This window comes from Ochotona princeps, chromosome 1, assembly GCF_030435755.1.
Source record: "Ochotona princeps isolate mOchPri1 chromosome 1, mOchPri1.hap1, whole genome shotgun sequence".
NCBI lineage: Eukaryota > Metazoa > Chordata > Mammalia > Lagomorpha > Ochotonidae > Ochotona > Ochotona princeps.
In genome coordinates, this window is record NC_080832.1 from 113,548,812 (window position 1) to 113,576,636 (window position 27,825).

Genomic DNA, 27,825 nt, shown 5'->3' on the forward strand with positions numbered 1-27,825 from the left:
ATGAGGCTCCAAGTTCTCTTCTGGGAAATTTTATCTTGAAACAAGTGACAAAGGAAAGCAGAACACACTGTCACTCGAGAACCTAAGTTCAAGGATTACAGCTCTGGGGAATCAGGTCTTGGAGCTGATTTTGTCCTTTCCTTCTAAAGGCTTGCCCTTAGGCTCCTCCATCCACTCCAGAAACCACCTCCCATCCTTTCATAAATTTCCATTTTGACTAGGTCAGAGTTGGTTCCACTGCTTGCAACCAAAAGATCTTGAGGACAGGTAGGTGGGACCAGACAAAATGCAAGATGGACAAATCCCTGCTCCCTTTCCCAATGTGCTCACAGTCCCTATCATGGGAACGGGACAATGACACAGCTCTTTGTGGAGAGGCTGACAAATCCCAGTTACAATTCAGCCTCTTAGGCACAAAGGCACATTTTCCAGCCCTTCTAAGTGCCATATCTACGAGGTTTTGAGCAGCATACTTTGGGGAAGGCTATCACCTTTGCTTCTTATAGGTCTCACCTCAACTCCTGTGTTTACTAGTTCATCAGTTCCATGGCCACATGGAAGTAACATTCTCTGGGCACCTACAAAAGGAGACTTAACTCAGCGTCCTTCCAGGCATTCAAAAGGCCACACTGCCCACTATCAGCTGATTTATCATACCACATTGTAGTTACTTGTGTCGCTTTAGTAGTAGTTGTGAACTCTGCAAGGACACAGTACTAATCAGGATCTGACATCATGTGTTGCACTAAGGTTTGTAGAATAATCCAAACAACAAGCAAACATATGTAACGCAAGAGGTCAGGGTACCATATGGGAGACTCAGAAGAGGCTCCTGGCTTTGGACTGGCTCAGCTCTGGCCATTGGGACCACTTTTGGAGTCAGCAGACAAAAGACCTTTCTGTATCTCCTTCTCTCTGTAAATCTGCCTTTCCAATAACAATAAATCTTTTTAAAAAATTAAAGTCCAGGTATAATACTATACATCAGTATCACATGAGCAGGGCCCAGTGCTATAGCCTAGTGGCTAAAGTCCTCACCTTGCATGCACCAGGATCCCATATGGGTGCCGGTTTGTGTCCTTGCTGTTGCACTTCCCATCCAGCTCCCTTCTTGTGACCTGGGAAAACAACAGAGGATGGCCCAAAGCCTTGGGACCCTGAGCCCACACTGGAGACCTGGAAGAAGCTCCTGGCTCCTGATCAGCTCAGCTCTGATCCATTGCAGCCACTTGGGGAGTGAATCAGTGGACTGATGATCTTTCTCTCTGTATCTACTTCTTTGTAAAATCTAACTTTCCAATAAACCTAAACAAATCTTAAATATATACACACATATAACATATATACACATATATATATCACATGAATAACCTCTTTAATAGAGAGCCAGGTAAGAGGTACTCATCAACATACCCCATTCAAGCAAACTTTTTTTTTTGGTCCTGAAAAGCTGGGTTGCTCACAGTTATTCTGAGGCAAGTCAAGGACTAAATCCAGAACGCTCTCTTCACCAGTTTGAAATTATCTCACTCTTCCCTCATACACAACACCTAGTGCAAACATGTACACAGTCTAGCTCTATTCTCACACAAATTACTCAGTCCAGCCCATTGTCAGTTTAGATTTCAGGGTAGAGTTTATTATAGAAGAAATTCAGTAATTAGGAAACTGCAAATTCTCCAACCCCCAATTCCCATCTCTGTGCCTACAGTCCCTCAACAGAGGACTGTCTTTATCGCCTGGAGGCAAGAGGGAAAAGGAGGGGCCGTCTGGTCCCACTGTGCAGTTCCACTCTAATCTTCAGCATGTGCTGTCTTGGCCCTGAGTTCCTCCGACCATGGCAACTTGCTCAGAGAGCAGCTACCCTGAGAGCATGTCCGGTCAGCTGCCAGCTCCTGAGTTCCATGGCCACAGTCCAGTCATGGGGATCAAAATACAACTCATTGATTGTGGTCAGGCAGACAAGAGGCACCGGTTGCTGATGGAACACCCTCCATCGAAGAGGGTAATAGGAAAGACGTGTGGAATGCTCAGCTTGTTAAAGTGCTCACTACGACATAAAACAAAGGTGCGGGGGAAGCTGGTTACTAGTGAGGAAGCGAGGTACAATGGTGGAAGTGGGGGGGCCGGGGGGAATCTTCCACAAAGACCAAAAGACACGACAAAGCAGAGTACATTAAGAACTCTGCTCCCATCATTTCATGAGGGACAGCCAAGCTTGGAGCTTAAGTCTCAATTATCTGACCTCTGAATGAAACGTACCCTGACTAGAGACCAGCCTTTTAGCTCCTCGAGGAGAATGAATAACATACGAACCATTATGCCTTTCAGCACTGTTTTCATCAAATAACCTAATCTGAAACCTAGTTTTCTCAATGGATACTACTACTACTACAAAAAGGTCTATTAAGGTCAAGCAATTAAGAATGGCCTAGAAATAATTTTCCTGTAGGGGGCTAGCAAAAACCTGAGGTGAGATGAGAAATATGAGTTTCCAAATCTGCCAGGCTAAGGCCTAACACCCAGGAACAAGAGATCCATAACACATTTTATCACTTAGCATGGTTATGAGATCCAGGTCTGGTGTAGCAAGGGCAAGAATCCATCATCGGCAACGGCTACCTTTTCCTCCAAGTTTGGAGGATGGTCTCAGCTGTTACTTGTAAGTCCAGTGAGCAGTGGCCCAGCCCTGGCCCTTACACAGGTCTCGGTGGCGCAGGAAACAGGCATGGACCCGAAACCGACGACCACAGTGGGGACAGGCGTGCAGGGCTCCAGCATGAGTTTTCATGTGCTCTGTCAGATGATGCTTCAGCTTGAATCGCTTATTGCAGATGCCACAGCCAAAAGGCCGGAGGCTGAAGGTCAGCATGATGTGGCGGTCACGCTTGGGTTTCACCGCAAACCGTTTCCCACACAAGCAACCAAAGCGCTTTCCGTCGGCGGGCGGTGCACCGCCTAGCTTCACGGGACCATGCACCGCCTGCCCGGCCCCCCCAGGTCCTCCGCCGCTGGACAGAATTTCATTTCCATGGAGATCCACTGGTTTCCAGGAGGCACCCCCTCCCCCAGATGCTGCCCCTACCCCTGATGGCAACATGAACCCCAGCTCCCCACTCCCCACAGTGTCCCCTCCAGGAAACACTTTGGTCTCCTCCTTAGTACCTCCAGAGGAGGTTCCACCTCCTGACAACTCCTCTTTCGGCTCAAAAGGTTCCTGCTTAATGTAGAAGATTTTAGGGGGCAGCACAGTAGAAGGGGCCGGAGTGTCAGGTGGCGCACTGTCCCCCTCAGAGAGCCTGCAGGGAGGGGTGGACCCTGGCAGAGCCAGGGATCCATGAGGACGGGGAAGACTCCCCGATACCCTCTGCGGTTGCGGAGTCTGAGACAACGCTGCTGATCCCTGGCTCTCATCATCATCTTCGTCCTCCTCCTCCTCCTCTTCTTCCTCCTCCTCCACCTGGATCTGCAACACCTCCCCCAGTTCACTCCCCTCCCCTCCCACGGGGCTCTCAGTGGACACGGGTCTCTCAGCGGGAGCAGAGGACTGGGCTGGGGGCTGGGAAGGGGACGCGCGCACGCACCAGCTTCCTGGAGAGGGCGAGCTGGACAGCAGCGCTTGGTAGGAGGTCGTTCCCCGGCCCGAGATGCCACCATTCGAAGTTTCCAGCTCTCTGAGAATCTCTGAGCACTGATCCACGACCTGCCACATCTGAAGGCCACTGGCCACAAGGAGATGAGCAGGGAGAGCATCCAGGGGCAGGCGGAGGTGGCCCGAATAAATGAGCTGCAGCAGCCCCTCGAAGGCGTCGGCTTCGATGACACTTGGGAGGGTGAGGCGGGGTGCATCCCCCAGAAGCAGCTTATCGTGGAAGTAAGGGGAGGCGGCAGCCAACACAGCTTTGTGGGCCCTGAGCTCGCGGCCCTGCACCAGCAGGGACACGTCGCAAAACTTGCCCTCCAGTCTGTGGCGGTTCAGGGACTCGAGCAGGGACGAGCTATGCTGAGGGAACTCGATCTGGATGGTCCGCGGCGTTGAGCTGCAGGCTGCAGAGGAGGGCCCGGGCGGCAAAGGCAGCGAGGTATTCTCCATGGTCTCCTCAGAGGGATCCCCAGAGGGCTGGGCGGAGGAGACGCGAGGCTGAGAGTAGAACTCCCAGGAGAGGAAGGCTGTGGAGGAAACAGACGGGGTGCGGACGTCACACGAGCCCCCAGAAAACGGGAACCGTGCCTCCTCAAACGCCCCGACCCCCACACCTGCGTGTGGAAACTCTAGGGCCAGCGGTGCTGTCTGCGGCTCAGTCCCGCCCAGCGAGGAGACAAAAACAAACCATTAACACTAACCCGGGTTCTGGGGCTGCCCGGCCTTGCGGAAGATGAGGAGCTCCGGCTGAACCTCGCCAGCTCGGGACGCCTCCTGACCCGCCGATTTCGCAGGCAGCCGCAGCCACCCTGACGCCCGCGCTAGCCCGGGACCCTCGGTGCCTCGCGGCCGACACGCCCCCGCCGTGGCACCCGCCGCGAGGCCCTGCAGTGTCCAGGAAGCTCCAGCGCCGTCTTGGCCCGGAAGCCAGCCAGCCCCGCCGGACGCCGACGCCCGGAGCGATGGGCGGGGCCGCCGCCTCAGCCAATCGGAATGGAGCGCTCTACAAGCTCTGTGTTGATTGGCTTCCCGGCGAGCGGGGAAGGCGGGCGCGGGAGGATGGAGTTGGCTGTAAGTGGGTGCTGCCGGTGGGAGACTGCGGGCCCCGGAGCACAGCCCCGGGAAGCCACTGCTTCCCAGGGATTAAAGGTAGCGCCTCGGTGCTGAGGGACGGGACGAAGCGGTCCCTACTTTGCGGGCTAGGCAATTTGCTCACGTTCCTAAGCCTCCGTGCGTGGGAAACCGCACGGAAATGTTTTATCCAGCTGTCAAAACCACTTTATTTCTGGGGTCCTTGAGAAATAGAGAAATGCAATGTCTCATGTCATGCCGCGGATCCAGCCTCCTCACCCCTTTGGGGCTGAGAGGGAAGCAGTGGGTGTGAGCGCTAAAAGGGGGAGTTTGGGCAGCACAGAAGCCTTCCTCGCTGAGAAACAGACTCCATCTCCTTGCGGAAGAGAGTCCGTGAGGAGACGCTGGCATTGGGCAGGGATGACCTGGCTTTTCTTTCAGGCTGCCTGCCTCCTCTCAAAAGCTATCACCCCGCTGATACTGTGGAGGTCCCAGGCTAAGAAAGTCGGCACAGTGATAAAAGAACAATATCCTTTTATTAAACATGATTTTTCTGTTTCACCACACACTCCAGAAAAAAAGGAAATGGGGCTGGGAGTGGAGAAAAAAGGGACAGTGGTGGAGGACAGAAGGCTGGGAGTGGGGGCGGGGAGGGAGAACGAGAAAACAAAATAAAACAGGTAGGAAGAGCATCTCCCTACCCTTGGGGTGGTGGGGAGGGAAGCGAAGGGGCGGGGGGGAGGGGGCCAGGAAGCTCTGTACAGGGGGGCGCCCCCAGCCCACACACACACACCCCGGATATGTACAGTACAAACCCCAGATAATTACAACAGCCAAAGGGGAGAGGAAAGGAGGAGGCCAAAGAGGGAAAGGCCTGAGGTGGGGAAAGCAGAAGGGCATGGGGATAAAATTTCACATATTTACAACTTTTATATAAGTATAAATTTGGCCCCGGCTGGGTGTATGAGTGTAGAGGGATGATACTGAAGGGGATGAGGGGTGGGCTGTCCATACAAAAGAAAGAGGGGAAGGGGTCTGGGAAAGTCTCCATACCAAACGCCAGGAGGGGGGAGGGGACGAGGCTGGGAAGGGGACAGCAGTCAGGGAAGAGGGGGTGCCAAGGAGGGGCTTCTTCCCTCCCGTGGCCTGCCCACCCCAAACCCCAATCCATCCTACCTCCCCTGTCCCGCCAGAGAGCTATGTACAGAGAAACACCGAAAAATCGTGGAGCTGGCGGGAGGGAGAGAGGTGGAGGGAGATTGAGGGGGGAGGAGGGGGAGGATGAGGGAAGCCCAGCCCTGTCCTTACATCCCCCAGGGGACAGAGTCATGGAAGGGGAGCCCCCCCCAATACCCCTCCTCCAACACAGGTCCCCCCACCCTGGGGGAGAGAGACATGGCTTTTCCTAGAGTAAGTTCCCCCCTCCCCCTGGGAGCAGAGACCAAGAGAGGGGAGGGGCGGGAGGGGCGGACGATGTATGTCAGTGCAGGGCAGATCAACAAGTCTGTCCTTCCAACATACACACCCTCCTAAACCCTACCCCATCACCCTCACCTCAATTCCACCCCCACCCAACACACTGGGGCAGGGGGGGGCAGAAGCCCCCTCACCCCGCTCTGGGACCAGCCGAGAGCAGATCAGGTGTGGGGAGAAAGGGAGAAAACTCCCATTCTCCCCTTGCCGCCCCCTCCTGCCCTGGTGGCCCCCTCCACCCCATCTGGGTCCTGGGTGGGGAGGGAGTAAATTTAAGAGTGGTGGGAGGAGAAGGAGTTTGTGCGTGCTGAGCCCCCCCAGACGCTCCTGAGAAATCAAGGGGTAATAGGGCCCCCTCACCCGGGGTCCCCTCCCCATAACAAGGGGGGCAGGGGAGGCCAAAATGGGGCGGTGGAGGGGAGTTAGATTGTCAGCTCTGGTTACTGCTAAAAAATCACCCTGAAGTTGAAAGTTTGGAGGTGCCACACCCCCAGGGTGGGGGTTGAGGGTCTGTCCCCCAGTGCTCAGGGGAACGATGAGGCAGAGGGTGGGGATAGCACCCCGGAGTGAAGGGGGTCTGTGTGGGTAGGCATCCTGGGGCAAGGGTCCCTGGGGTGGGCAGAGGGGCAGCACCCCGACAGGAAGGAAAAGAAGGCGCTCTCCCTCCTGGGAGTGGTGCAGTGGGGTGGGGGGCATTCAGGGAGGCAATCCTGCTGTCCCTCGGTGCCGTCCAGTCCTGGTGGTCGGTGCTGTTATGGGGTGGGGTGCACGGGGAAGGAGTAGGTGGTCGGTGAGGCTGGGTGGGCTAGTGGTCTGCGGTGTTGCGGAACTCGCCGTTCTCCGTGATCTGCAGCCGGGGTGGGGGAGGCGGGGCTGGGGGGGCCAGGCCGTTCCAAGGTGGGGCCAGCGTCACACGCGGGTTTGTTGGACCCAAGGGGGGAAGCTGCCTCTCCTGCAAAACACCAAAGAGGAGAGCGCGGACTTATTGAGACGCTTCGTGGGGGCCTGGGTGCTAGCCCCCCTTGGCAGTAGCCTCCCCACAGCCAGCCCACACCATGGGCCACCCCCGGCGTCCCATAACAATCCCCACCATCTTCCTCTTTTTACTTCTCACCTGCAGGAGCCTCTGGGCTTAGGAAGAATTTTACCCCAGGACTCCCAACAGGGGCCTTCAACCCAGAGTCATCACACCAGGAAGCCAGCTTCAAAGCAACAAGCTCCTGCCTTAGCCCCCATCTAAGCCCACTTAGCTGCACTGATACAGTCCCTTCCCCGGCGCCCTCCTGGCCCACCTCCACTCCCAAGTAGGCGCTCAGTATTGAGGAACAAGGGGAGGCAGTACAGCCAAACCTCATTAATCCAGACCCCTGTTGGTTCGGAATTTCTTCACAATTTGAAAAGAAAAAAAAAAAATTTTAAACCTGCTTGCATTTTCCTTTATTTATGAAGAAAGGGTGTACCCCATAAATAAGTGGTAGAAATGTGTCTGTGGGAGGGGCTATTCAATATGTAGTAGAAAACAGACTTTTAAGTCCTCTCTATTCATGAATGCATGCTAAGGGGGCCTGAGTGGAACCAGCCTTGCTCACTAAATGCTACCTGCTGTATGTATTCTGAAGACATGCATTCCATTAGCTAGACACCATGATTCAGTTTTGTCACTGAGTGGCCATCTTCTCAAATATGCCATTCCACATTAGAGACGTTTAACTGCACTGGGAAGAAAGGAAGCGGATTTGGGGGAGGAAACATTCTTGTGGGAGGTTGGTGGGAGCTTTTGCAGAGCCGCTGTGCGCCCCTATCTGCCTCCCTGGGAAGCAGGATCTGCCTTTGTCCCTCTCCACCCCCACCTTCCTTTCAGTCCTCTCAGAGCTCCTGGTGAGAGGGAGAGGTGCCAGGCGTTCCTCCCACCCCTGGTCTTATTTGCATCACCCTCTGTGGCTTCTGGACCAATTCCTGGTTCCTGCCTACAGCCTTACCTTCTCCTCCTCTGCTGGGAAAAAAGATGGGCCATCTGAATGCCCCTATACTTCAGGTCACGCAAGCTCAACACTGATACTTCAATTAATGGCTGAGTCGCAGAGGGACCAGTACCTCTAGGTGGTTTAGAACCAATGTTCCGATTCTTTCCTGGGCCACAGGAGATTTGGGCCTGGCAGCATACCCATGTCTGAGACTACCTCTGAAGGATACAGAAACATTCCAAGCTGCCTAGGGCAGCTCTCCCTCCTTTCCTGGGTTCCAAGACCTTGACCCTCAGAAGGTCACCCAACCCCACCCTTCAGCAGAGCTGCCCTCTTAGCTTGCTCAGGAGCTCACACACTCTGCCAATCAGAGAGATGAAGTTGCAGCTGGTGTCTGAGTACAGTGGGAGAAAAGGGGGAGAAACCCAGGATCCATTCCCTCGGCTTGTCGGCTGGCGACAGTGCAAAGGCATGTCCCCTACACCCCCATGCACCCAAATTTAGAAAGTAGATAAATTAGGGTGCTCGCTATTCATTTTACAGAAGAGTTCGCTGCAGGAGTCCTTTAACTGGTAAGGCCCACTTGGTGCCTTTCAGCATCTGTTTACAGATCACTAACTACTTTGACAGACTGGGCAAGTGGAGAGTTAAAATTACAGTGTAAAGAGCCACTACCCACTGCAGCACAAACCTACAAGAAAATAAGGCATCTCAGAAATGACGTGTGGTTGACAGATTCCCATTTACAGGCTTTTTAGGTGGGATGATATGTCCGGCAAGGCCCTGGGATGGTAGGAGAGGAGGAGTGCGTGGCAACAGAATGGAGAGGTTACTGAACGTGCTGCTGCTGGCATCTGTGTGGCAATCAGCATGGCTCCTGGTCTAGGCAGATGTCTTAGCCCAGAGAGGCAGATCCGCATCCTAAGGTCTGTCCAAGATTCCTTTCTTGCTTCTCCTTATTTTACCCATACTGTTTACTGTTGGGATTCAACAGCATGCTTTATTCTTTTTTCCTAGCCTTTGCCTCCACTCCCCACCAAGGAAGGCCCACTCCTAATTCCTACCCAGGGGGTGCTAATACAAGCCTGAGTGCCTACAGATGTAGGCAAGGAGGAAGAAAGGGTTGAGGAGTGGAAAAGAGGAGGGTGAGAGAACCAAGGTCAGGAAGGAGAAAACCCCAACCTACCTGGGGCAGCTGGCACAGCCTCTACAGCCAGGGTCTCCCAGCCCATCCTCATCTCCACCCCACTAACCCACCCATCAGCAAGGACACTCTGGTGAAATGGGGGGTGACAGACAGACACTGGAGAGGAGGAGGAGGGTTGAGTCAGGAGGAGGCTGGGAGGGCAGGGGTGACCTGTGCATGGCTCATCTGTCTCTAGGGGCAGACTCTCAGTATTGCAAAAGCATGGTTGGAGAGTCCAGGTACACCGCAGCCAGTGCTCCCACTGCATGGTGTCTTGGGAGGAGGGGCTGTGCAGATGGTATAAGGAAGGGGGGTTCTGTGCAGCTCTTGGTGCGGTGGGCAGCAGTGAGAGGAGTTGAGGCTGTGGAGAGTGGTAGGGGAGTGGGCTTCATGACCAACCTGCAATGGTGCGGAGTCACCTCCCCCTGTGTCCTCCGCCCGTGGTCAAAGCGGAACCAGGAGAGTTACCTGATGAGGAGCTGCAGGGGGAAAGAGTGGGGTCATGGGGTCAGGAGCCTGGGCAACAGTGGCAGGAAAGCCTGGTGGTCAGAGCGGAGGAAGGAGTAGTATGGGTGGGAGAGTGAAAGGAATTGTGGGAACGCAAGGGATAAAGGATGCAGAAGCAGGGGGGTGGTCTTCAAAGCTGACTTGGCAAGAAGGGTGGCAGAGGGGGCTAGAAAGTAAGGCAGATGAAAGGGGAAAGCAGGCCAAATGAAGGCTGGGCTTCAGTGGAGCAGATGGGTTGAGAGCCCTTCAAGATTGCAACAGTTGGAGGAAGGTCTGCAGGAGCAGCCAAGGAACAGAAGTAACAGGGCATCCCCGGGGGCATGGGGAAACTACAGGCAGTACCATTATGTGCTCTGTTCTAGCCCCATCCCCTGGCCCAAGGGAAGCTCAGAGAAAGCTGAATCTCCTGCCTTGAAGGGGAAGGGACAGGGCAAAGGTAGGCAAAGAAGGGACAGGGACTCAAGGAAACTGGATGGAATCCAAGGCAGAAAGACTGAGCCTCTGCCAGAAGACCCTAAGACGCAGACAGGGCTGGGAAGGTGGGATGGGAAGGCGTAGGGGAGGGGCTGACACTGCCAGGAGTGACGAAGGCACAAACGATGGGATGAAGATGGTGTCACCAGGGGGCTGCAGACAGACAACAGGAAAGACAGATGGTGATGGGGCTCGGGGTGGCCAGTGCAGTGAGTGCACGAAGGACAGTGGGATGGATGGGGATGGGACACGGAGAAGATAAATGACATTGTAATTTCCACCTGAGCGTCGAGCAGCCTCTTCTTGGGTTCGGGCAGCGGCTCAGCCATGGCGGGGTGGTCCCGGCGCAGCTCCTCCTCCACCAGCATCAGCCTGAAGGGACGGGCTTCAGTGGGGTTAGTGGCGGGCACGGGCTTGCAGCCTGCCCCTGCAACACCTAATTCCCCACAGGCATCTGCCTCCACCCATTCCATTGTTGTGACCTCACAGACTCCTTGCTAGGCTCCTGCTCCCCACCTTCCTGTTGGGAACCCTCACACTCCTTTCTGAGGACAACACTCTGCACCCCCAGAGACCTCCACCAACTAGACATCTCCATCAGGGCCAGATGGACACATGTTTGCCCAGTAGAGGGATGTTCAGGAGCCACACTGGCTAGGGATCCCTGCCTATCTTGGAGGTGAACATCAAAGGCAGGGTTGAGAATAAGCAGTGGGGAGTTCCAGCCTAGGCAGAGTATGGATTGGATAATAACAAGTTCGTTTTCCAAAGAACTTCAGAAAGTGCATGATGAGGACAGAGGTTGGGGTTTGGCAAAAGGCGCATTTAATGCATGGAGCCAAGTGGTCTCTCCCTATCTGGTGGTGGATGAATGGGTAGCATCCCTGGGGGAGGGTGGTGGGCTCTCCCCGTGATCTCCTGAGTTGGGGTTGGGGACTGCAGGTGTAGCTCACTCACTCCATCCTTAGGCTCGCCCTTGCTAGCCCCTCCCCAGGCCGCCCCTCACCTGCCGATGATGCTCTTGATCTGCGAATCCTTTTCCACCTGCTGCTGCCTCAGCCTCTTCTCACTCTGTTCCAGCCGGGCCTGATACTGCATCAGGATCTTGCTGGTCTGTTCTTCCTGGGATAGCAGCCTCCGCTCGTACTCTTCCAACTTCCGATTGGACATGTGCAGCCGCTCCTTCAGTGAGTGGATCTCCTCCTCGTACTCCTTCACCTGCCCGCCGGGCACACGACCCCGCACCATGAGGGGTGCTCTGCTCAAATCCCTTCCTTCCCTGTCATAGCCACTACCTGGTAAGGGGCAGCACATCATCTTCCCTAACCCTTCCCTGCTGGTCAGCCACACCCACACACCTGCTTTAGGGGACCATGCTGGGATGGGGAAGCTCTCTCAAAACAAAGCAAGGTCACACTCACACCCTGAGAGAGGGATGCATGGGCCCTTGCCTGTGCATCTAGGTATTTGAGGACCCTGTAGAAACCCAGACAGACCCAGAGGCACACCTTGAGTTTCTCTACCCAGAAACACCAAGATAAGGTGAGACACCCCCAGCCCCAAACCAAGTCACAGAGTGCAAGAGTGCATAGAAGAAAAGACACTGGGTGGGAGAGGCAGGTGCTGCCTACATGAGACTCCTTGCTTGGCTTCACGTCCTATGGATCATGAATCTCCCAGTGAATCCCAGGCTGAGAATCCAGTAACACACCTCTGCAATAATGAACTAGGATTTTGGGGGGAGGGACTGCTAGCTGGGCTCAAAAGAGTCATTTTATCTGCCCTATTGGCTCTGAGTCTACAGCCATGCTACTGCAATGGCCACTGTCTCCATGCAGCTGTTTAAATATAACTGAATCTTAGCTCTGCTGAATTGCAACCAGCCACAAATGGCTAGCAGTCTCCGGATTGAGCAGTACGTTACAGAGTGTTTAAATCACGAAGTTCTACTGCTAGTGAAGCTAGAGGTTCTACCGACAAGCATCCCTCATCTGAAGTAGACAGAAAAAAAAAAAGATGCAAGAGATGATTTTTTTTCTATTCTCTCAACAGGATACACACATAATCAACCCAGTTCTGAATACAGAGATGGGAATTCATTGCCTGTGATGGTTATCTTGGGACAGTATGGTTTACTTCTCATGGAAGTCGCTGGAGCAAGTCTATCTAAATCAGTTCCAATGTCCCCTGCACTCAAAGACCACATGCCCCTCAGAAGCCTCTTTCCAGCTCCCCCCATTTGGGGGTCATACACACTTTACAGAGGAGCCAATCCAGCAACACCCTCTTCCTCAGAATCCTCGAAGCAACATTTTCCCCAAGTAACTTGTACTAACCTTTGGCTGCTCTTCACCCTCTGGATGGCCCTTTTCCATTTGACTGATGCCTGCTTTCCAACACACAACACCTGCTTGCTGATCCTGTCATACATGCCCCTGGTACAAGGAAAAATGACCCCTTTCCCTGCTCAGCCCATGAGCTCCCACTGCTAGTAAAGCAACCATTCTCTTCCTCAGCAGTCAAGAGCCAGGGCTCAAGTTCCCCCTGGGGAAGAATGGCAACAAGCCTAAAATAGAATATGTTCTCCCCCCAGAGAGTCAACAGCGTGTGTAACGGACAAAACAAAGCTGAAACAGGCTTATAACAGACTGTGTCTCCCTGCTCTGCTCTAATGGACAAAACTGTTCTCATGAGAAGGGATCAGGTCTGTCTTGTCTTTCCATCATAACTACCTGATTCCAGCTGCTTCCCCCTGGGCATGAGCAGAGGTCATCTCCTGGGTAACAGGAATATCTGGGACTCTGGGAGATAGGCCCACCGTACCCTATCCAGCCGGCTCTCATCCATCGATTTCGAGTATTCCTTGAGCTTGTACTCTTCCCGCTCAATGTGGGCACTCTCGATGTCAGCTGACAGGTGAGGCATATTGGAGACCCAGGCCACTGTGCGCTCTGAGGCTGGCATCGTGGGGTTCAATGTGGATGGTGTCTGAGAATGCTGGGACACGCCAAGTTGGGGGCAGACAGGAAGGGTGGGGAAAGGGAGGGTGCCATTTAGAGGGAAAGAACATACCCAAAAAAGATGGTTCCCAATCCTGGTCACCTCTGAGTGCTACAGAAGGGACTTTAGAGCCTCTACCCTCTGGAGAGACTCAAGGGAAGAGACCCTTTCTCCTGACGTGCAGCCCACAGCCATAGTGCCTAGAACAGCATACACGGCACTGCAGGCTCTTAATGAAAGGAGATGAGATTTTAACTTCAGACCAAAGACTGTTCCACTCCCAACTCCCACCCACTCCTTCTTCCCTTCCTGCCCTTTGCCCACCCTACCCTCCTCTTGCCCCACCTACCTGCTTGGTGATGGAGGGCTTGAGCCCCCCACCCCCTCCGCCACCGCTGCCCCCGCTGCCCCCAATGCTGCCCTCCTTGCTGAGGCTCTGTTGCCGTGGACGGGCGGGGCCATAACTTGGTTCTGGGGACTGCAACAGATTCCCGCTGGATGGCCGGGGTTTCTGAGCGGCGCTGACCGTCAACTGCTGGGACTTGCCCCTCTGCAGAGGCGGTGGCTGGCCTCCACCACCCCCGCCGCTGCCCCCACTGCCCCCACCTCCGGGCCCTGAAGGGGCTGGCCTCTGGGGACCGATGGTGATCTGGGGAGGAGACAACATGTGCTGCAAGTTGTCCTGGAGTGAGAGCTGCCGACGGGTGAAGTCAGTGCCAGAGGGTCCAAACTCATCACTGTAGCTGTGGCTGTGAAGAATGGAGGCGGCAGGGGGCTTGGGGACCCCTGAGGACAGATCCTCACTCTTGCTATAGCCATGGAATGGGGCGAAAGTGTCCCCAGGGGGCTCACCACCTCGATGGTGGTGATGGTGGTGGTGATGGTGATGGGAGGAGGGTGGGCCATGACCACCACCTCCCCCATGGCCTGCTGGGGGGCCTGGCCCATCGGCAGCCATGTGGAAGAGAGGGTTCTGGAAGGAGAGGGGGATGCGCAGTTGCTGAGCAGGGACACCGTCCGTGGTGACACCCATCTGGCTGAGTCGCATGCCAGCTGCTGTGATGGACGAGCCACTCCCCTGGGAGAGGCGTCCAGCAGGTGCAGGCCGCAACCCCAAGGCTGCTGTCAGAGAGGCCTGGCTTGAGTGCAGCAGGTCCCCAACAGCTGCCAGGTTGGAAACACTGCTGCTGTTGAGGCGGCCACCGGGCCCGTCACCCTGCAGGTCCAGCATGGACACACTCTTGTTGACGCTCAGCATCTTCTGCTCTGGCTCCGTGATATCCGAGCTGCTTGTGCAGTATGCTGGCGACGAGCGGGCCAGAGGCGGACGGCTGACATAGAACAGGTCTTTACCCCCACCTGGTGGTGGTGGGGGCGGCTTTTCCTTGGTGGGGGAGGGGAGGCGAGCCATGTCCATGGAGCTGTTAGAAGGCAAGGGGCACACAAGCAGAAGATAAGACAGGGATCCAGGCCACCGCCTGCTATGTGCTGGCACAGGCCCTGAAGTGACGAGTGGGACCCACGAGGGACAGGCCTAGAGCCAGTGGTGGCAGCCTTGAGGAAGGCAGGCAGCAAAGGGAAAGGACAAGGCCCTTCTGGGAAGGGCTGAGGCCCAGAGGAGGGGAGATGGGGGCAGAGAGGAAGGATGAGGGGCAGGCCTGGGCAGATGTGGAAGAAATGAAGTGCATCAAGAAGGAAAGGAGAGGAGGAGGGCGAAGGTCAGAGGAACGGGAGGGAGTCGACAGGAGAGGAGAGGAGGGTGGGGGAGGGGAGAACCCCTCACCTGTTGAGGCCTCGAGCCATGAAGGACTGAAGGTCGATGGAGCTGGAGAGAGATGGAAAGAGGGGCAAGAACAGACAGAGAAGGAGAGAGGTGTGGACAAATGGAAGGAGTGGCAGGAATGGTGGGTTGGGGATGGTGTCATAGAGGGAGAGACACAGGCAAAGGAACAAGCAGGGTGATCATCAACATAGTCAGCAGCTGAGGCCTGGGTGCTGCACATGCTCCCTCCCCGCCATAATGGGTGCTGGGACTTGGGGGAGGCCCCAGGGTTCCCACTGTTTCTTGTCTAAGTGCTGGAGCATGGGGAGAGCAGAAATACTTGGCTCTTCTGACACCACGTGGCTGAGCCAGCGTGTAATGTCCGAACCTCTGCCTGGGGACATGCATGAGTGAACAGACGAACACGGCACACGCGGCTTTCAACTAAGCTGGGAGCAGCAGGGGCCTTGGCACTGTAGCTGGCACTCTGCAGGACTTGCGCCTCAGCGTGAAAGGGCTCTTAGTCTGCCACTGGCTGCACCTGTCTCCCTACCCCTTCTGCCTGACAAGCTGCTAAAAAGATGCACATGGTATCCAGTGAGCAGTATGCAAAACAGAAGATAGGCCTCCTGGAAGGATCCAGGGTGTTCACCTGTTGAGGTCCCGCATCATGTAGCCCTGCATCTCGGCTGATGGTCCCCGCAGCACCACGGGTTGAGGCCGGGGCCGTTCACTCTGGCGGCTCGGCTGCCTTTGGATGTTGGGGTTCCTCAGAGCTGTGCTAATGTCGTTGAGGAGCCGGGGCAGTGGGCCCAGCTTCAGGAGTGCTTCCTGAAAGGGTGAAACTGTTACCTTGGAGCTAACAGGAGGCCCTAAGAGGACACAGGTTGTGGGTGTCTGAGCTGGGGTGGTGGGGATGTCTGGGGAACAAGTGCTGACCTTGCTGAGCTGGGGCAGCACCTCCCAGAGCAGGGCATGCAGTGTGGAGAGCTCTCGGCCCAGGTCAATGTAACCCTCAAAGCTACTGCTATTGGTCAGCGTGTCCAGGTTGGAGATCTCGTACAGGAATTGCTGCATTGAACCCCACTCCAGCTCCAGGAACTCATTCATGAATCCCAGGAAGTCCTCCTTTGAGGTAAACCTGGCCAAAGGATCCCAAAGGCAGAGGTCACACACTGTCAGAAGGCCTCACAACCACCCACCCATCTAGGACCTCTGGGGCTTCCAGAGACCCTTCCTGCCCCTCCCAGCCTGAGGCTTCCCTCACTTGGAAAAGTTGGCCAGGTTCTGGATGACCTTGGCGATGAGGGTAAGGGTTCGTGAGGTCTGCTCATCTGGATACTCCTGCATGAGCCCAAAGAGGCTGGGCGACATGATGGCTGGGCAGAGGAAGCGCAGGAAGAGTGAAGCGCTGATCAGCCTGTCTGCGATGTCCTCCCGGCCCCGCTCTGCGCAGCGCAGCCGCCATGATGCAAACACCTCCTTCAGCTCCCTCGGGAACACGCTGGGGGGGAGGGGCAGGGAGACAGAGAGAGAGAGAGAGAAAGAGAGAGACCGGGACTGAGCCCCAGAGACCCTCAGCTTCCAGGGAACATGCTGAGGGGGGTGGTAGGAGGTGAAGGTGTGGAAACAGAGGTGAGAGAGACAGGGGGAAGGGACTGCAGGAGGAAGACGGAAGGCTGCTGCAAGGAGGGCCACGGCAGAGGGGAACAGAGAGAAATGGAGTGGGGAGGGGTGGAGGAGTGTGAGAAGGTGAGGGAAGAGGGACAACATGGGGGAGAGACAAAGAGAGGAGAAGAAAAACAGACACCGGGGAGAGACAGAGATGGAAGAAATGGAGGGTCACTTGAGGTACAGGGAGCTCGGACCCCCCAACTCTTCTGGATTCCAGGGAAATGGGGATGGAGGTGCCCCAGGCAGGATCCCCAGTCCCTGGAATGGCTCAGAGCTCATCCCCACCCCCTTTCAGTTTCACTTCAACGTCCCAGTGACACCTTAAACTTGATTTGTGTAAAATAAGGCTCACTACCACCCCCACAACTCCAACTGGCTCCTCCTCCTCCTGCCTTTCCTGGTTCTGTCATTGAGACCAACCTCCCCAGCAGCAGCCTCAAGCCTGAGGCAGCCTGACTTCCGGTAGGCAAGCCCCTCCTGTCCAATCAGCTGACAGTTCCTGCTTATCCTTCCTTCCAGCAGCCCCTCGGAGCTTTGCCCATCACCGTCCTGATTCAGGGTCTGATTTTCACACCCAATCCGCTGGAAAGACACTCCAGCAGCCAACTGTTCTGCCTATTCCAGCCAGTTCCCAACCCCACTCTACTCACAGACTGATCTTGCTCAAGAAACCTGAGCCTCCTGGCACCAGCACCTTTAATGGCATCTCATGACCTACCAATGAACTCAAATTTCTTACACCTGAGGCATTCCGGATCCTGATTTTCCCCCATGCACAGGTTTTTCCTGCCACTCTCCATTAGGAGCCATCTGCTCCATTAAAATTGCTCTAATTGCTGTACCGGAAAGCTCCGGGCCTTCCCACCTGTGCACACATGACCGCCCCACAGCCTGCCCCTGCGATCTTTCTTGCTCACTGTGTCCATTTGCCAGAACCTGACTTTGCTCAAAGGCCAGCTCAGGAGGCACCTCTTCCCTTGTACTTCCATGATCTGCCTCCCTTGACCCTGTGTGGCACGGAAGGCCCCTCACTCAGCACTAATATTAATACTAATACATCATGATCCTGTGTATCTAATTTACCCCTTATTCTACAGGAAACTCTCCCAAGGGACCAGGTCCCATCCATCTCTGTGTTAGGCACCCAGAATGATGCTTTGCCTACAGACTGGTGTTCAGCCCTCTTGGAGGATGGACAGATAGATGAACAGAAAAACACGTAACTCCCCCAGCCCTGGCCCCCCAGCCCAGCGTTCCCAGTCTCACCAGTGAGAGTTGACCACCTTGCACAGGGCCAACTCACAGCACATTCTCAGGTTGGCCTGGTGCTCTGCCAGACTGGATGCCGTGCACTTGATGGGGTCCACCTCACAGTTCTCCTCAGACTCATACAGAGCACGGATGAACTCCCCTGGGAGTGGGGACACAAGAGGGAGCAGTCACGCTTTCCAAGGGCAGGGGCAAGGTGCTGACTCTGTTAGGAGAACTACACAATCAAGTGGCTGGAGGGTGGAGTTCTGGGACTCTCTTGAGAGTAGGCTTGGGATGAGGGCATCTGTTAGGTTTGGGAAGGTGAGGGTGGGCCATACCAATGGCATCCTTGAGGTATTTCTGACCAATCAGTCTCATATACTCTTCTATGGCTTTAGTGGCGAGCGTGTTCTCGCGAAATATGAGGTGCTCCCGTTCCATGAACCGGTCTACCTCAGACATGGCCATGTCTGAAAGGAAATCCTGGAGCCAGGGTGGGGGAGGGGTGATCCAAGGTCAGCCTCAGTACCCAATCTCATAAATTTGGACTGACCTCATGCCCTTCCCACCCCCACCCCAAGACATCTTTTCCTGAATGCACAGCACTCACCTTGGCTTTGCCTGTACTCTGCAGGATATGAACCAGTGCACTGGCAACTTCCTCCTTGCCTTTGACATTGAGGGCGGGCTCTAGGACTGCACACAGCATCCGATAATGGTTGGTGACATACTCTGCAAACTCTTTGTACAGCTCCATGGGCAGGATGCTCATCGTCTGGTACCGTGCCTTCAGCCGCACAGCTGGGCAACCTCCCTTGCCCTTACCCCCTGAGCCGCCCCCTGAGCCCCCTCCCCCTCCTGAGCCCATACCCCCAGAGCCCCCACTGCCTGTTGGCAGGGTTACAGGGTACCACTGCTCCGTGAAGTGGCGCCCAGCCAGGGTGGCCACTGGCACAGTCACTAGGCCAACATAGCCTGCCTTGTCCTTCTTGCGCTTTTTGTCTGAGTCACGGTACAGATGCAGCCGCAGGGCACGGACAGCCGGCAGGTTGTTAAATTCGAAGTGCTCGCCCCAGAAGACAGTGTCCCCTGAGGCGGAGCGGGGCTTGGAGGTGGTGCGTGCATACAGCATGTCATCCAGGCAGAGCTCGCAGTAGTACCGCTTCTTGGGCGGCAGCTCCCGGGCCTCTATAATCCACAGCTTCAGTACATTGTCTACCCGGCGACTGTTGTCCTGGCATGGGAGGGTGGGCATGGAGGATAAACAGCAAGGAACAGAGGGACAGAGACAATGAGAAAGTGGGTTAGAGATAACAGGTATAAAGATAAGAGGGTACAATGAAGGGAACAACATCCCCCCAGAATTCATGTCTACCTGGAACCTGTGATGGTGACTTATTTGGAAATCAGATGCTGGCTGATGTGATCAAATTAAGATAGGTCATACTAAATTAGGATGGGCACTTAATCCAATGACTAATACCCTTATATGGAGAGGGACATCTGGAAACACAGAAACACACAGAAGCCAGCCAGCCCTGGACAATGGAGGCAGAAGTCAGACACAGCTACAAGCCACAGAAGGCCAAGACCACCAGCAACCTCCAAAAGCTACCAAGAGGAAGTAAGGAAGAGCTTCAGAGGTCATGTGATCTTGCTGACATCTTGGTTTTGGATCTGTAACCTGATGAACCATGAGAGAAAACATTTCTGTTGTTTCAAATGACCCCGTTTGCATCAGCTTGTTCCAGCAGCCTTAGGAAGCTGACACACAGGTTGGTTCATGCACTAGATAACATAGTCAGTAACTAAAACCACAGTTACAGTGGTACCCTGTAACCTGCCCATTCCACAACAGCAACTCATGTGGAATGTGCAGACATGGAAAGTCCTGCCAAGACCATCAAGAGTTGCACTGAAAGTGTAACTGTGCGTCAATGATGGGACAGCTGGTATGAGAAGGGCCGGGGGACAGGGCTGAGCAAGGCTTCTGGCAAGCCTCAGGCAAAGGGCTAGAAGCAGTATGGTATTTAGACTCTGCACAAGTCACATGTTGTCCAGCATCTCAGGTCAAGCTCTGACAGGACAGAGGGCAACAAGCTGTTCCAGAGGAGAGTAACCAGGTTGGAGAGCTTGGCTAGACACCTGGATACAGCTAACAGGACTGGGAATTGTTATCCTTGGAGATGGAAGCCTTGGAGAAAACACAGATTTAGAGAACTTCTGGGCCAAAGGGACTTTAGAGATGGCCTAGTGCCACCCCATTCCCACCTACTTGGCACAAAGGAACTTAAGGCACAGAGTGTTGGCTAACTGAACCTCATGTATTCTGCAGCAGTACTACCAGTGGGGACTGGCTGGCCACCAGGTGGGGTACCAGGGAGGCCTTCCTGCAGGGAAGCTGGACCAGAGGGCTCCATCAACTCTGCAAGTTTCTGGGTACGGAACCTCTGATCATAAGGTAGGGTAGTGGTACAAAAAGAAAAGATTCAGAATAATGAAGGCCACCCCCTGCTTGTCCAGGGTCCCTACATGTCTCCTCCCCTTCCCCTTCCTTGTATGCCCCAGCTTCCCTTCTGCCCTGTGCACGCTGTCTCCAAACCCTTTATTTTCCAATACCTTGTTGGGTTTCACTGCCCGCTGTAGGTTCTCGATCCATTTATCCCTTTCCGCCGCAGACCGACAAGCAAAACATTTTGTTCCTGATGATGTTGTTACCTGGAGAGGGATGTGGAGTTCAGAGGTGGGGCTCCAGCAGACAGGTACTTCCTAGGGACTGGAGAGTCCAGCACCATCTCTCTTCTTCCCTATTCCACCCTCCTCCATCCTAGCCCCAGTGGTTTCCACTCCCTTTAGCGGCTGCACCCATCCCACTTTCTCAAAGCCTCTCTGCCCCCTCCCTCCAACAGCCCTGCCTTCAGCCAGCCCAGCTCACTAGACCCAGTACCTCAAAACAGAACTCCTGGCCTAGGATGGAGCTGTGCACTGGCTTGATAATGGAATCTTCATCCAAGTTGAGTTCCAAGGCCTCGGCTGCACTGCTAGGACTCAGCAAGGACTCATGGGAGTGTGATTCCTTAAAGCTTTGCATCAGCCGGGCCCTAGCATGGAAGGTTCAGGAAACAGGGTCAGGGTCCCCCATCCTTTTCTTACACCAGGGACTCCACATCATCAGACTGGCCCTAGGATGGAGACTTGGAGAGGAGGCTTCCTGAACCCTCTTCCCACAACCCCCCACACAGGAAGAAACCCAGCCTGTCCCTGGAGAAGGAAATGAGAGGCACCAGAAGGCTTTAAGAAACTCCCCTACTCCCAGGTCACACTTAACTGGCCAGAAGGACTCGGAATATGCAGAAATATCTCTGTGGCAGGAAAGAAAAGAAAGAGAGAGGGAGAGAACAAGATGGGCCTGGACACTTCTAGGTAGCACCTCCAGGTGACCCCTAAAACTGGAGCTTTAATATAAGGAAAAACAAAGAGCTGAAGAGAGAAGGTGCTTATTTGGCCTGGGCCTGGCACACAGCTTGTGCCTAATACACAGGCAATGATTCAAAGGATAAATGGACACTGTAGAGGACAAAGTTTTAGCAGAACCACCAGAATGGGCAAGAAAATTACAAGAAGCAGGAGAAGGTTGAGGGCAGACAGAAGCAGAAGGATGATCAGAGACTGTACAAGAGGAATGGGGGTGACCAGGAGGCAGGGCACCAAGTAAAGGAATAAAGATGTGTGCAGAAATGGTATGGTAGGTGAGGCAGGGCAACCAGAGAAGAGTGGGACCAACACAGGTGGGGGTTGGGAGGCAGAAGATCGCTGTAGTAGAGCCAAGGATGCCAGGGCAGGATCAGGAGGCACCGGGATCAGGAGGGGCCAACAGGCAGGCAGCAGAGGGACACGGCAGAGAGTAGAGAGCAGGAGGAATGCGGGCGGGGAAGCGCGCGGTGTGGGAGCCTCCATGAAGCTATTTATAGCAGCCCCGTCATCCTGGGCTCTGGCTGCCGTCAGCCAGCGACGCTCCCCCAGCCCCCCGGCCCCCCCACCCCCGCGGCCAGGAATACCATGCCCTCACCCCCTGCTGATCCCAAATCCAGCTCTGGCGACAAGGGAAGGGGGTAGGGAAAGGTGTGACTCACCTTATCCCAACCTCCCTACCTGCCCAATCCCGGGGGCGGCCAGACATGGGGAAAAGGGAGGCCAGGTTCTCCCTGGGAGTGAATGGGTGAGGGGGAAACCCAGAGGAGGACCCCCACCACCCAGCCATGAGAAGCAGAAGACAGAAACAACAGCAAAGGGTCTCCCTCAGTCCTACCTCCAGGCCAGTGCCCTGGACCCAGATTAACCCTACAGCCTCAGCTCCTAGCTTCCCTGCTCAGCTGTGGTCTACACTGCACCTACACTACACATCCCTGAGTACCACCCATCCCTAGCCCCACTCCTCTCCTTCCTGTCCCTCCCTCTTGCTCTCTCCCATTGCTCCCTAGCCCCTAGATCCCTTCACAGTTCTCCCAGGCAGGCTCTGCCACTCCTCCTCTGCCCTCCCAGACAGCTCCTCTGGTGCAAGGCTGGAGCCCATCCTGCTGTCGGGGAGGAGTCCCTCCTTGGCTTCACCTTCATTCCTTTCCCTGCTTCTCTGCGGTCCTCTCCCTGCACCCCACACCCCTCCTGCTACCCAAACACCTCTCTCATCCTGCCTCCTGCTCCATTCCCTCCAGCAGCCTCTGGAGTCCTTCAACCTCTGCCCTTCTACTGTTACTCCAGAGCCCCTGTATTGCAGCCATCTCATCCCATCTCATCCCACATGCTCCAGCCCCTGTACCGGTCATGGTCAGCACTTCGGAAGCGAGGCAGGATCTGGCGAAAGCTGCTGGTCCGGTCAAGTTTCGGTTGTGACTTCGTGCGTTTGATGGAGCTTTTTAGCCGCCGACTCAGGAAGCCTTGCTGAGGGGTAAATGGGAATGGGGTGGGGTTGGGGCAGGGTCAGTTCTACCTGCTCATCCCTGAACTGGTAGAAAGTCCCTGGAAGAAGGTGGAATGGAGAAGAAAGGAAAGTCTCTAGCGATGAGAGGGGTATAGGAACCCTGATGCCAGTTTGTCTTCCTAGCTCCCACGGATGTGGAGCACACGTACACACACACACACACACACACACACCAGCTTGGAGAAGGTGGGAGGGCTGGTCCGAGAAGCAGGGGGGCAGAACCAAGTAAGAGGAAACAAAGAGGTAGGGAGATGAACACAGAATCTCTCTTTCTCTCCCTCCTACCCCTTCCTTGGCATCTTGAGGCTCCAGCTGGGGGCTGAGGGGTGGGGGGCACAGCTGAGCCACATCTGGCAGGGCTTTCACTCACTCACCGAGGGCCGGAAGGGCGCAGCGGGGGCGGCCTCCATGCTGTACTGCTTCCCCCCTGGGACACTCTTCCTCCTCGAGCGACCCAAGTGGTATTCTGGCGGGGAGGAAAGGGCCCAAAGGGAAGTTGGGGAGGGGGCTCAAGGGGGAGGGCTGCTAGCCCAGGGTTGCATCCCTGGAGCCACTCAACTCCCCCCCCACCCCCCGCCCCTCAGCTCCAACCTCACCTACCCCCCGGAAAGCAGCAGGAAGAGCAGCGGCGGTGGAGAGGCTGACGGCGGGTAGGAGGGGGCAAGGAACCAGAACCGGAGCCCCCTGAGGGGGACGGGGTGGGAGGCCTCAGGCCCATGATTGGGGTCTGGCAGTCAGCAGCAGGGCATGGCTGAGAGGGGCAGTAAAACCCCAGGAACGCAGGATATCAAAGATCTAGGGAGGCTAGGTTTCTGTTGCCCCCCAAGCTCCCCCCAGGAGGGGCTAGCTGGGGGGGAACAATGGATTAAAGGTCATTGCCCACTGACTGGCTTTCCTCTTCCCTGGGTTGGGGGCATCTCCCACCTACCCCCCATCTCCTGGAACCCCTGCTGTTTGGAGGGCCACAGCTGCCTCCCATGACCCCCTCCCCTGGCTGGAGGGGCGGTCTTGGAAGGGATCTGGGAAAAGTGGCAGGGAGAGAAGCCCAGAGACAGAAAAGCCAAGGAAGGGGCAGATGGGGGCAGGGTGGGAGAAGCAGTGGGTCCCACGTGCACCTGCAGTCCGTTGCAGGGCCTCAGAGGGAAGGGACAGAGGGAAAGGAAAAGAATGCAGGGGAGTGGGCTGGGAGTGGGGAGAATGGGCAGTGGGGGCTGTGGGGACTCCCAAGTAAGGCTGGGGAGAGGAGGAGGGGGGAGGGGAATGCGGATGAAGCTCTGCCTGCCAAGAGCCTAAAGGAATGGCAGCTCCGGAGGGAGGCTGAGGCTGTGCTGCCAGGGAATTGAGAGGGGCAGAGGGGCTGGAGGAGAATGAAAGTGGGGGGGGGGGGATGCTAAGCTCCGGCTCCAGCTCCAGAATGGCTGCCCAGGCCTGGGCTCCCCCCTCAGCCCCACAGTCACCACTGCAGCCAATGGGGGCAGATGCTGCATCAGGGGCGGGGCAATCATCCCCATGGCAACAAGAAGCTACAGGATGGGGGGGGGAGAACCGGAAGAGCTGCCTGTTAACTCTCTAGTTTCCAAAATAGAACAAGGAGAGCCACAACCACATTTTCACTGACTGCTTCCAGAACTGCAAAGTGCCCTAGGATCAGCTCCCGGCTTCTCTTTAGCTGTGAAGCCCAGGTCTGCATAAAAAACCGTGGATTCCATGACACAAGGACCCTCCTTGTCTTTCAGGAACATGTGCAGAGCACAGAAAGATAAACTGAGCCATTGGAGTAGGCGTCTATGAGGACCACAATACAAAAAATAGAGACCTACATACTTAGGATACATACAGACAACTGTGAACATGCCACAGATGCATATTCTGAAACCCCCAGGGCCCTCACATCCCACAGGGATACATACTCAGCCATATATTACTACTACCACAAGGAACAGATCCTTGAACCCAGACATACACAGGAGAGCCCCAATGGACTGTGCGGCCTTGAATTCTTTGCACAATCATGTGGACAGGACACCAGAGACACAAGCAGATCCATATCTATATCTCACATGACATGTCCCTAGGCAGGGGAGTGCCAGCTTCACCACTGACACATCTGCTTGGGTATACCAAGATCCAGATCATACACAGAGATCTCCCTGCACCTCCAAGTACAAACATCCGTCATTCACATGAAAAGTACAACCACATGCACGCTGCTTCAGATCAACCTCCCTTTCTCTCTAAATCCTTCCCCTATTGCCAACACAGGCATCCATGAAGCCACTGGGGTACCAAAAAAAAAAAAGGAGCAAATGGGTTAACTATCCTTCTGTTACACACTGAGCAAAGCATGCAAGGGTGCCGGTTATCCTCTTCCTGGCCACACTTCCCTGCATTTCTCAGGGATGGCTGCCTCCTTCTTGTTGCAGGGAACCTAACTCAGACATTACTTTCACACAGGAGAATGAAAGGGCTAATTGGCTTACTTCGTTCTTGGAAGTAATGGAACTTTACATGATTACCAGGAACCACAAACTCACACGTAAGTCACAGATACCCCAGAAGCCAGACACATTCGTTTACAAAGACCCTCACCACTGCCAAAAAATATATAGAACTATAGAGGAGAGACAGAAACAGAGGATGTCCTGTTATTAGCGCTGCCTGCTGTGACATGTACCAAGTACACAGCACACACCCGAGTACACACAGAGAACAAACCTGAAAAGCAGGCAATGTGACCCTTGGGCTCCGTGTCCCATCCCTGCATGACGTATACACGTGTGCACACGCATAACAGCCTCCTACACAGGCCCGTAACACAGGCATTGTGCATACACCCACACATGTACACACCCTGTATACACACAGAATAGCACTCACACACTCACACATACACGCACACACACAGAGCAAGGGCTTGTATTTGCACTTCTCCAATGACTCTAACCTTGCGATCACCCAAAGATTCTCCCCCAGCCCTCCAACCCTCAAATCCCTAACCTTCCCTATGGCTTTTCTTCCTCTCCCATACCAACCAGCTGGCAGCTTTAAGGCAGCCAGGGAAAAGAGGCTGCCAGTGAAGGAGGAAGAACAGGCTGAATGGGGGAGTAGAGAACCAGGGCACAAGGCCCCAAACTGGGGACACAATCCTCTAAAGACAGTCCCTGCCTTGACAGGCCTACCGTGAGCCTGCCTCCAGGCCTGAGAGTGACACTGTGTGTCCACACAACCCCAGCATCTCTCATCTTCTGCTGTTTCTTCTCTCTGACTCTTTCCTCCCTCTGCCTCCCCTGCTCTCTGGCCCCCACTTCTCCCACCACCTCCATCCAGAATCCCATCTCAAGCCCATCCCCGTCCCTCTCTGCTAGCTCTGGCTCACTCTAACATCTCCATCCCCCCTGACTATGCTCTTCCGTTCTAGCTTCCCCCATGCCTCATCTCCCCGTTTCTCCCCCACTTTTCCTCTTTACTCCACTCCTGTCCTTGCCAGCTTCACAGGCTCCACTCCCCAACCAAGTAAGGTGCTCACACCTGCCTAGCCCAGGTCTCTCTCTCTCTCTCTCTCTCTCTCTCTCTCTCTCTCTCACACACACACGCTCCCCCGGCCACTCACACACCACCCACATCAGACACACCCTGGACATCCATGCTGATAATCAGGCCAAGGCTGGAACACACATGCCAACACACACAGCTGCCACCAGGGACACTGAAAATCCTGTTCCTGCAGAGACACATTCCCAAAGACAGGGGGCTGACAGGAGATGAACCCCAGCAAAGGAGATGCATGCTCAGGGTCAGAGGTGACAGAGACCAGCATGGCCACCAACTGGCCCAACAGCCCTTCTAGCCAGGAAACAGGACACCTTGCATATGGCTGTGTGCACGAGGAACAGGGCTCCGATGTGCACACAGCACTGACACAGAGGGGACACGAACACACATGCACACACGGGTTGCCCCCTCCACCGGAGGCTCCAAGACCCCCACAAACCGGCCAACCGACCCAACCCCAAGAGGCCTTCCGACCTCCCCCCACCCCATCTTCGCTGTCCCCCCCCCTCCAGTTACCATAACTCCCCCCACTCGGAAGATGCAGCGAGAACATGCGGAGGGAGCAGCTGCCGCCGCCGCCGCGGCTTCCCCACCCCCCCTCCCCGCACCCCCGCACACGCGCGCCCCCGCCCCACGCGCGCGCGGCGCCCTCCCCCCCCCCCCCCCCGCTGCTCGTCCGCCCGGCCCCGCCCTTACCTCGCACCGCCCCCCGGAGGGGGGCTCGGGGTGTCCCCGGTGGGGGAAGGGCCCCGCCCCTGCGCGGGGGAGGGGCGGGGTGCGGAGGGAGAGGGGGCGGGCGGCGGCGGCGGGGCCCGGGACGGCCGGGACGGCCGCGCGGTGACGGCCGCGGGAACGGCTTCCTCCGCCGCCGCTCCCGCCGCTACCGCCTTGCCCGGGCCCCGCCGCCGTTGCTAGGCGACCGCTGCTGCCGTGGCCGCCTCTGTCACGAGCCCCGTCGCCCGGAGACAGCGCAAGAGAGACGGGGGAGGGGGTAAGAGGGACCCCCAAAATCAACCTGGTCTCCCATCATCTCCCTCCAAAGCAAGACCCTCGTAAATGGCCGAGGGAACCAGGGCTCGTGGCCCCACCCAGCAGAGGAGGAGCCCTGAATTCCAATGCCCCTCAAAGGTCCGGCGACCTCTCCCGGGCTGGAATCCATAGCTTCAGCCAACACCTGAGCCGACTCCAAAACCCCAAGACCCCCCTAGGTCGCCTGCACATCCTCCATGCCCTTCATACATTCCAAGATCCACCCACTAGCTCTCAACTTGTACTAAATCTTTTCCCCAA

General features: G+C 55.7%; 2 protein-coding genes and 2 long non-coding RNA genes across 15 annotated transcripts in view; 2 read left to right on the top strand and 2 right to left on the bottom strand.

The window, feature by feature from the left end:
* Positions 1-1,617: 1,617 nt before the first annotated feature.
* On the bottom strand, positions 1,618-4,580 carry ZBTB9 (zinc finger and BTB domain containing 9). Its single transcript, XM_004590273.2, has 2 exons — positions 4,345-4,580; positions 1,618-4,170 (listed from the first exon to the last, which is right to left on the bottom strand). Exon 2 carries the CDS (start codon positions 4,091-4,093, stop codon positions 2,657-2,659), a length of 1,437 nt encoding a protein of 478 aa, XP_004590330.1. The 5' UTR covers positions 4,094-4,170; positions 4,345-4,580; the 3' UTR covers positions 1,618-2,656.
* Positions 4,581-4,670: 90 nt separating this feature from the next.
* Positions 4,671-7,609, top strand: LOC131480369 (uncharacterized). The gene is made up of 2 exons (XR_009245446.1): positions 4,671-4,792; positions 7,308-7,609. It is a non-coding gene; the product is annotated as an uncharacterized LOC131480369 (long non-coding RNA).
* SYNGAP1 (synaptic Ras GTPase activating protein 1) overlaps positions 5,203-27,825 on the bottom strand; it is a 30,734-nt gene continuing 8,111 nt past the window's right edge. For 2 of the 12 annotated variants that reach the window (XM_036493928.2, XM_058664467.1), the window contains 16 exons: positions 23,358-23,449; positions 22,822-22,943; positions 20,953-21,106; positions 20,625-20,723; positions 18,616-19,239; positions 18,344-18,488; positions 18,021-18,165; positions 16,348-16,584; positions 16,020-16,221; positions 15,733-15,911; positions 15,102-15,143; positions 13,668-14,739; positions 13,142-13,315; positions 11,325-11,530; positions 10,600-10,690; positions 5,203-7,139 (listed from right to left, as the gene is read on the bottom strand). In XM_036493928.2, the coding sequence (XP_036349821.1) occupies positions 6,993-7,139; positions 10,600-10,690; positions 11,325-11,530; positions 13,142-13,315; positions 13,668-14,739; positions 15,102-15,143; positions 15,733-15,911; positions 16,020-16,221; positions 16,348-16,584; positions 18,021-18,165; positions 18,344-18,488; positions 18,616-19,239; positions 20,625-20,723; positions 20,953-21,106; positions 22,822-22,943; positions 23,358-23,449 (3,731 nt within the window). In that variant the 3' untranslated portion in view covers positions 5,203-6,992. Of the gene's footprint in view, positions 7,140-9,736; positions 9,817-10,599; positions 10,704-11,324; positions 11,537-13,141; positions 13,316-13,667; positions 14,740-15,101; positions 15,144-15,732; positions 15,912-16,019; positions 16,222-16,347; positions 16,585-18,020; positions 18,166-18,343; positions 18,489-18,615; positions 19,240-20,624; positions 20,724-20,952; positions 21,107-22,821; positions 22,944-23,357; positions 23,450-23,583; positions 24,690-27,231; positions 27,387-27,825 lie in introns of those variants that run through there. The other 10 variants (XM_058664482.1, XM_058664498.1, XR_009245442.1 and 7 more) reach the window with 10 other exon arrangements.
* Positions 11,397-12,962, top strand: LOC131480370 (uncharacterized). The gene is made up of 2 exons (XR_009245449.1): positions 11,397-11,505; positions 12,371-12,962. It is a non-coding gene; the product is annotated as an uncharacterized LOC131480370 (long non-coding RNA).

Coding starts and splice junctions, on each gene's coding strand:
- ZBTB9 (XM_004590273.2), bottom strand. CDS start 4,093: ATGGAGAATACCTCGCTGCCTTTGCCGCCCGGGCCCTCCTCTGCAGCC.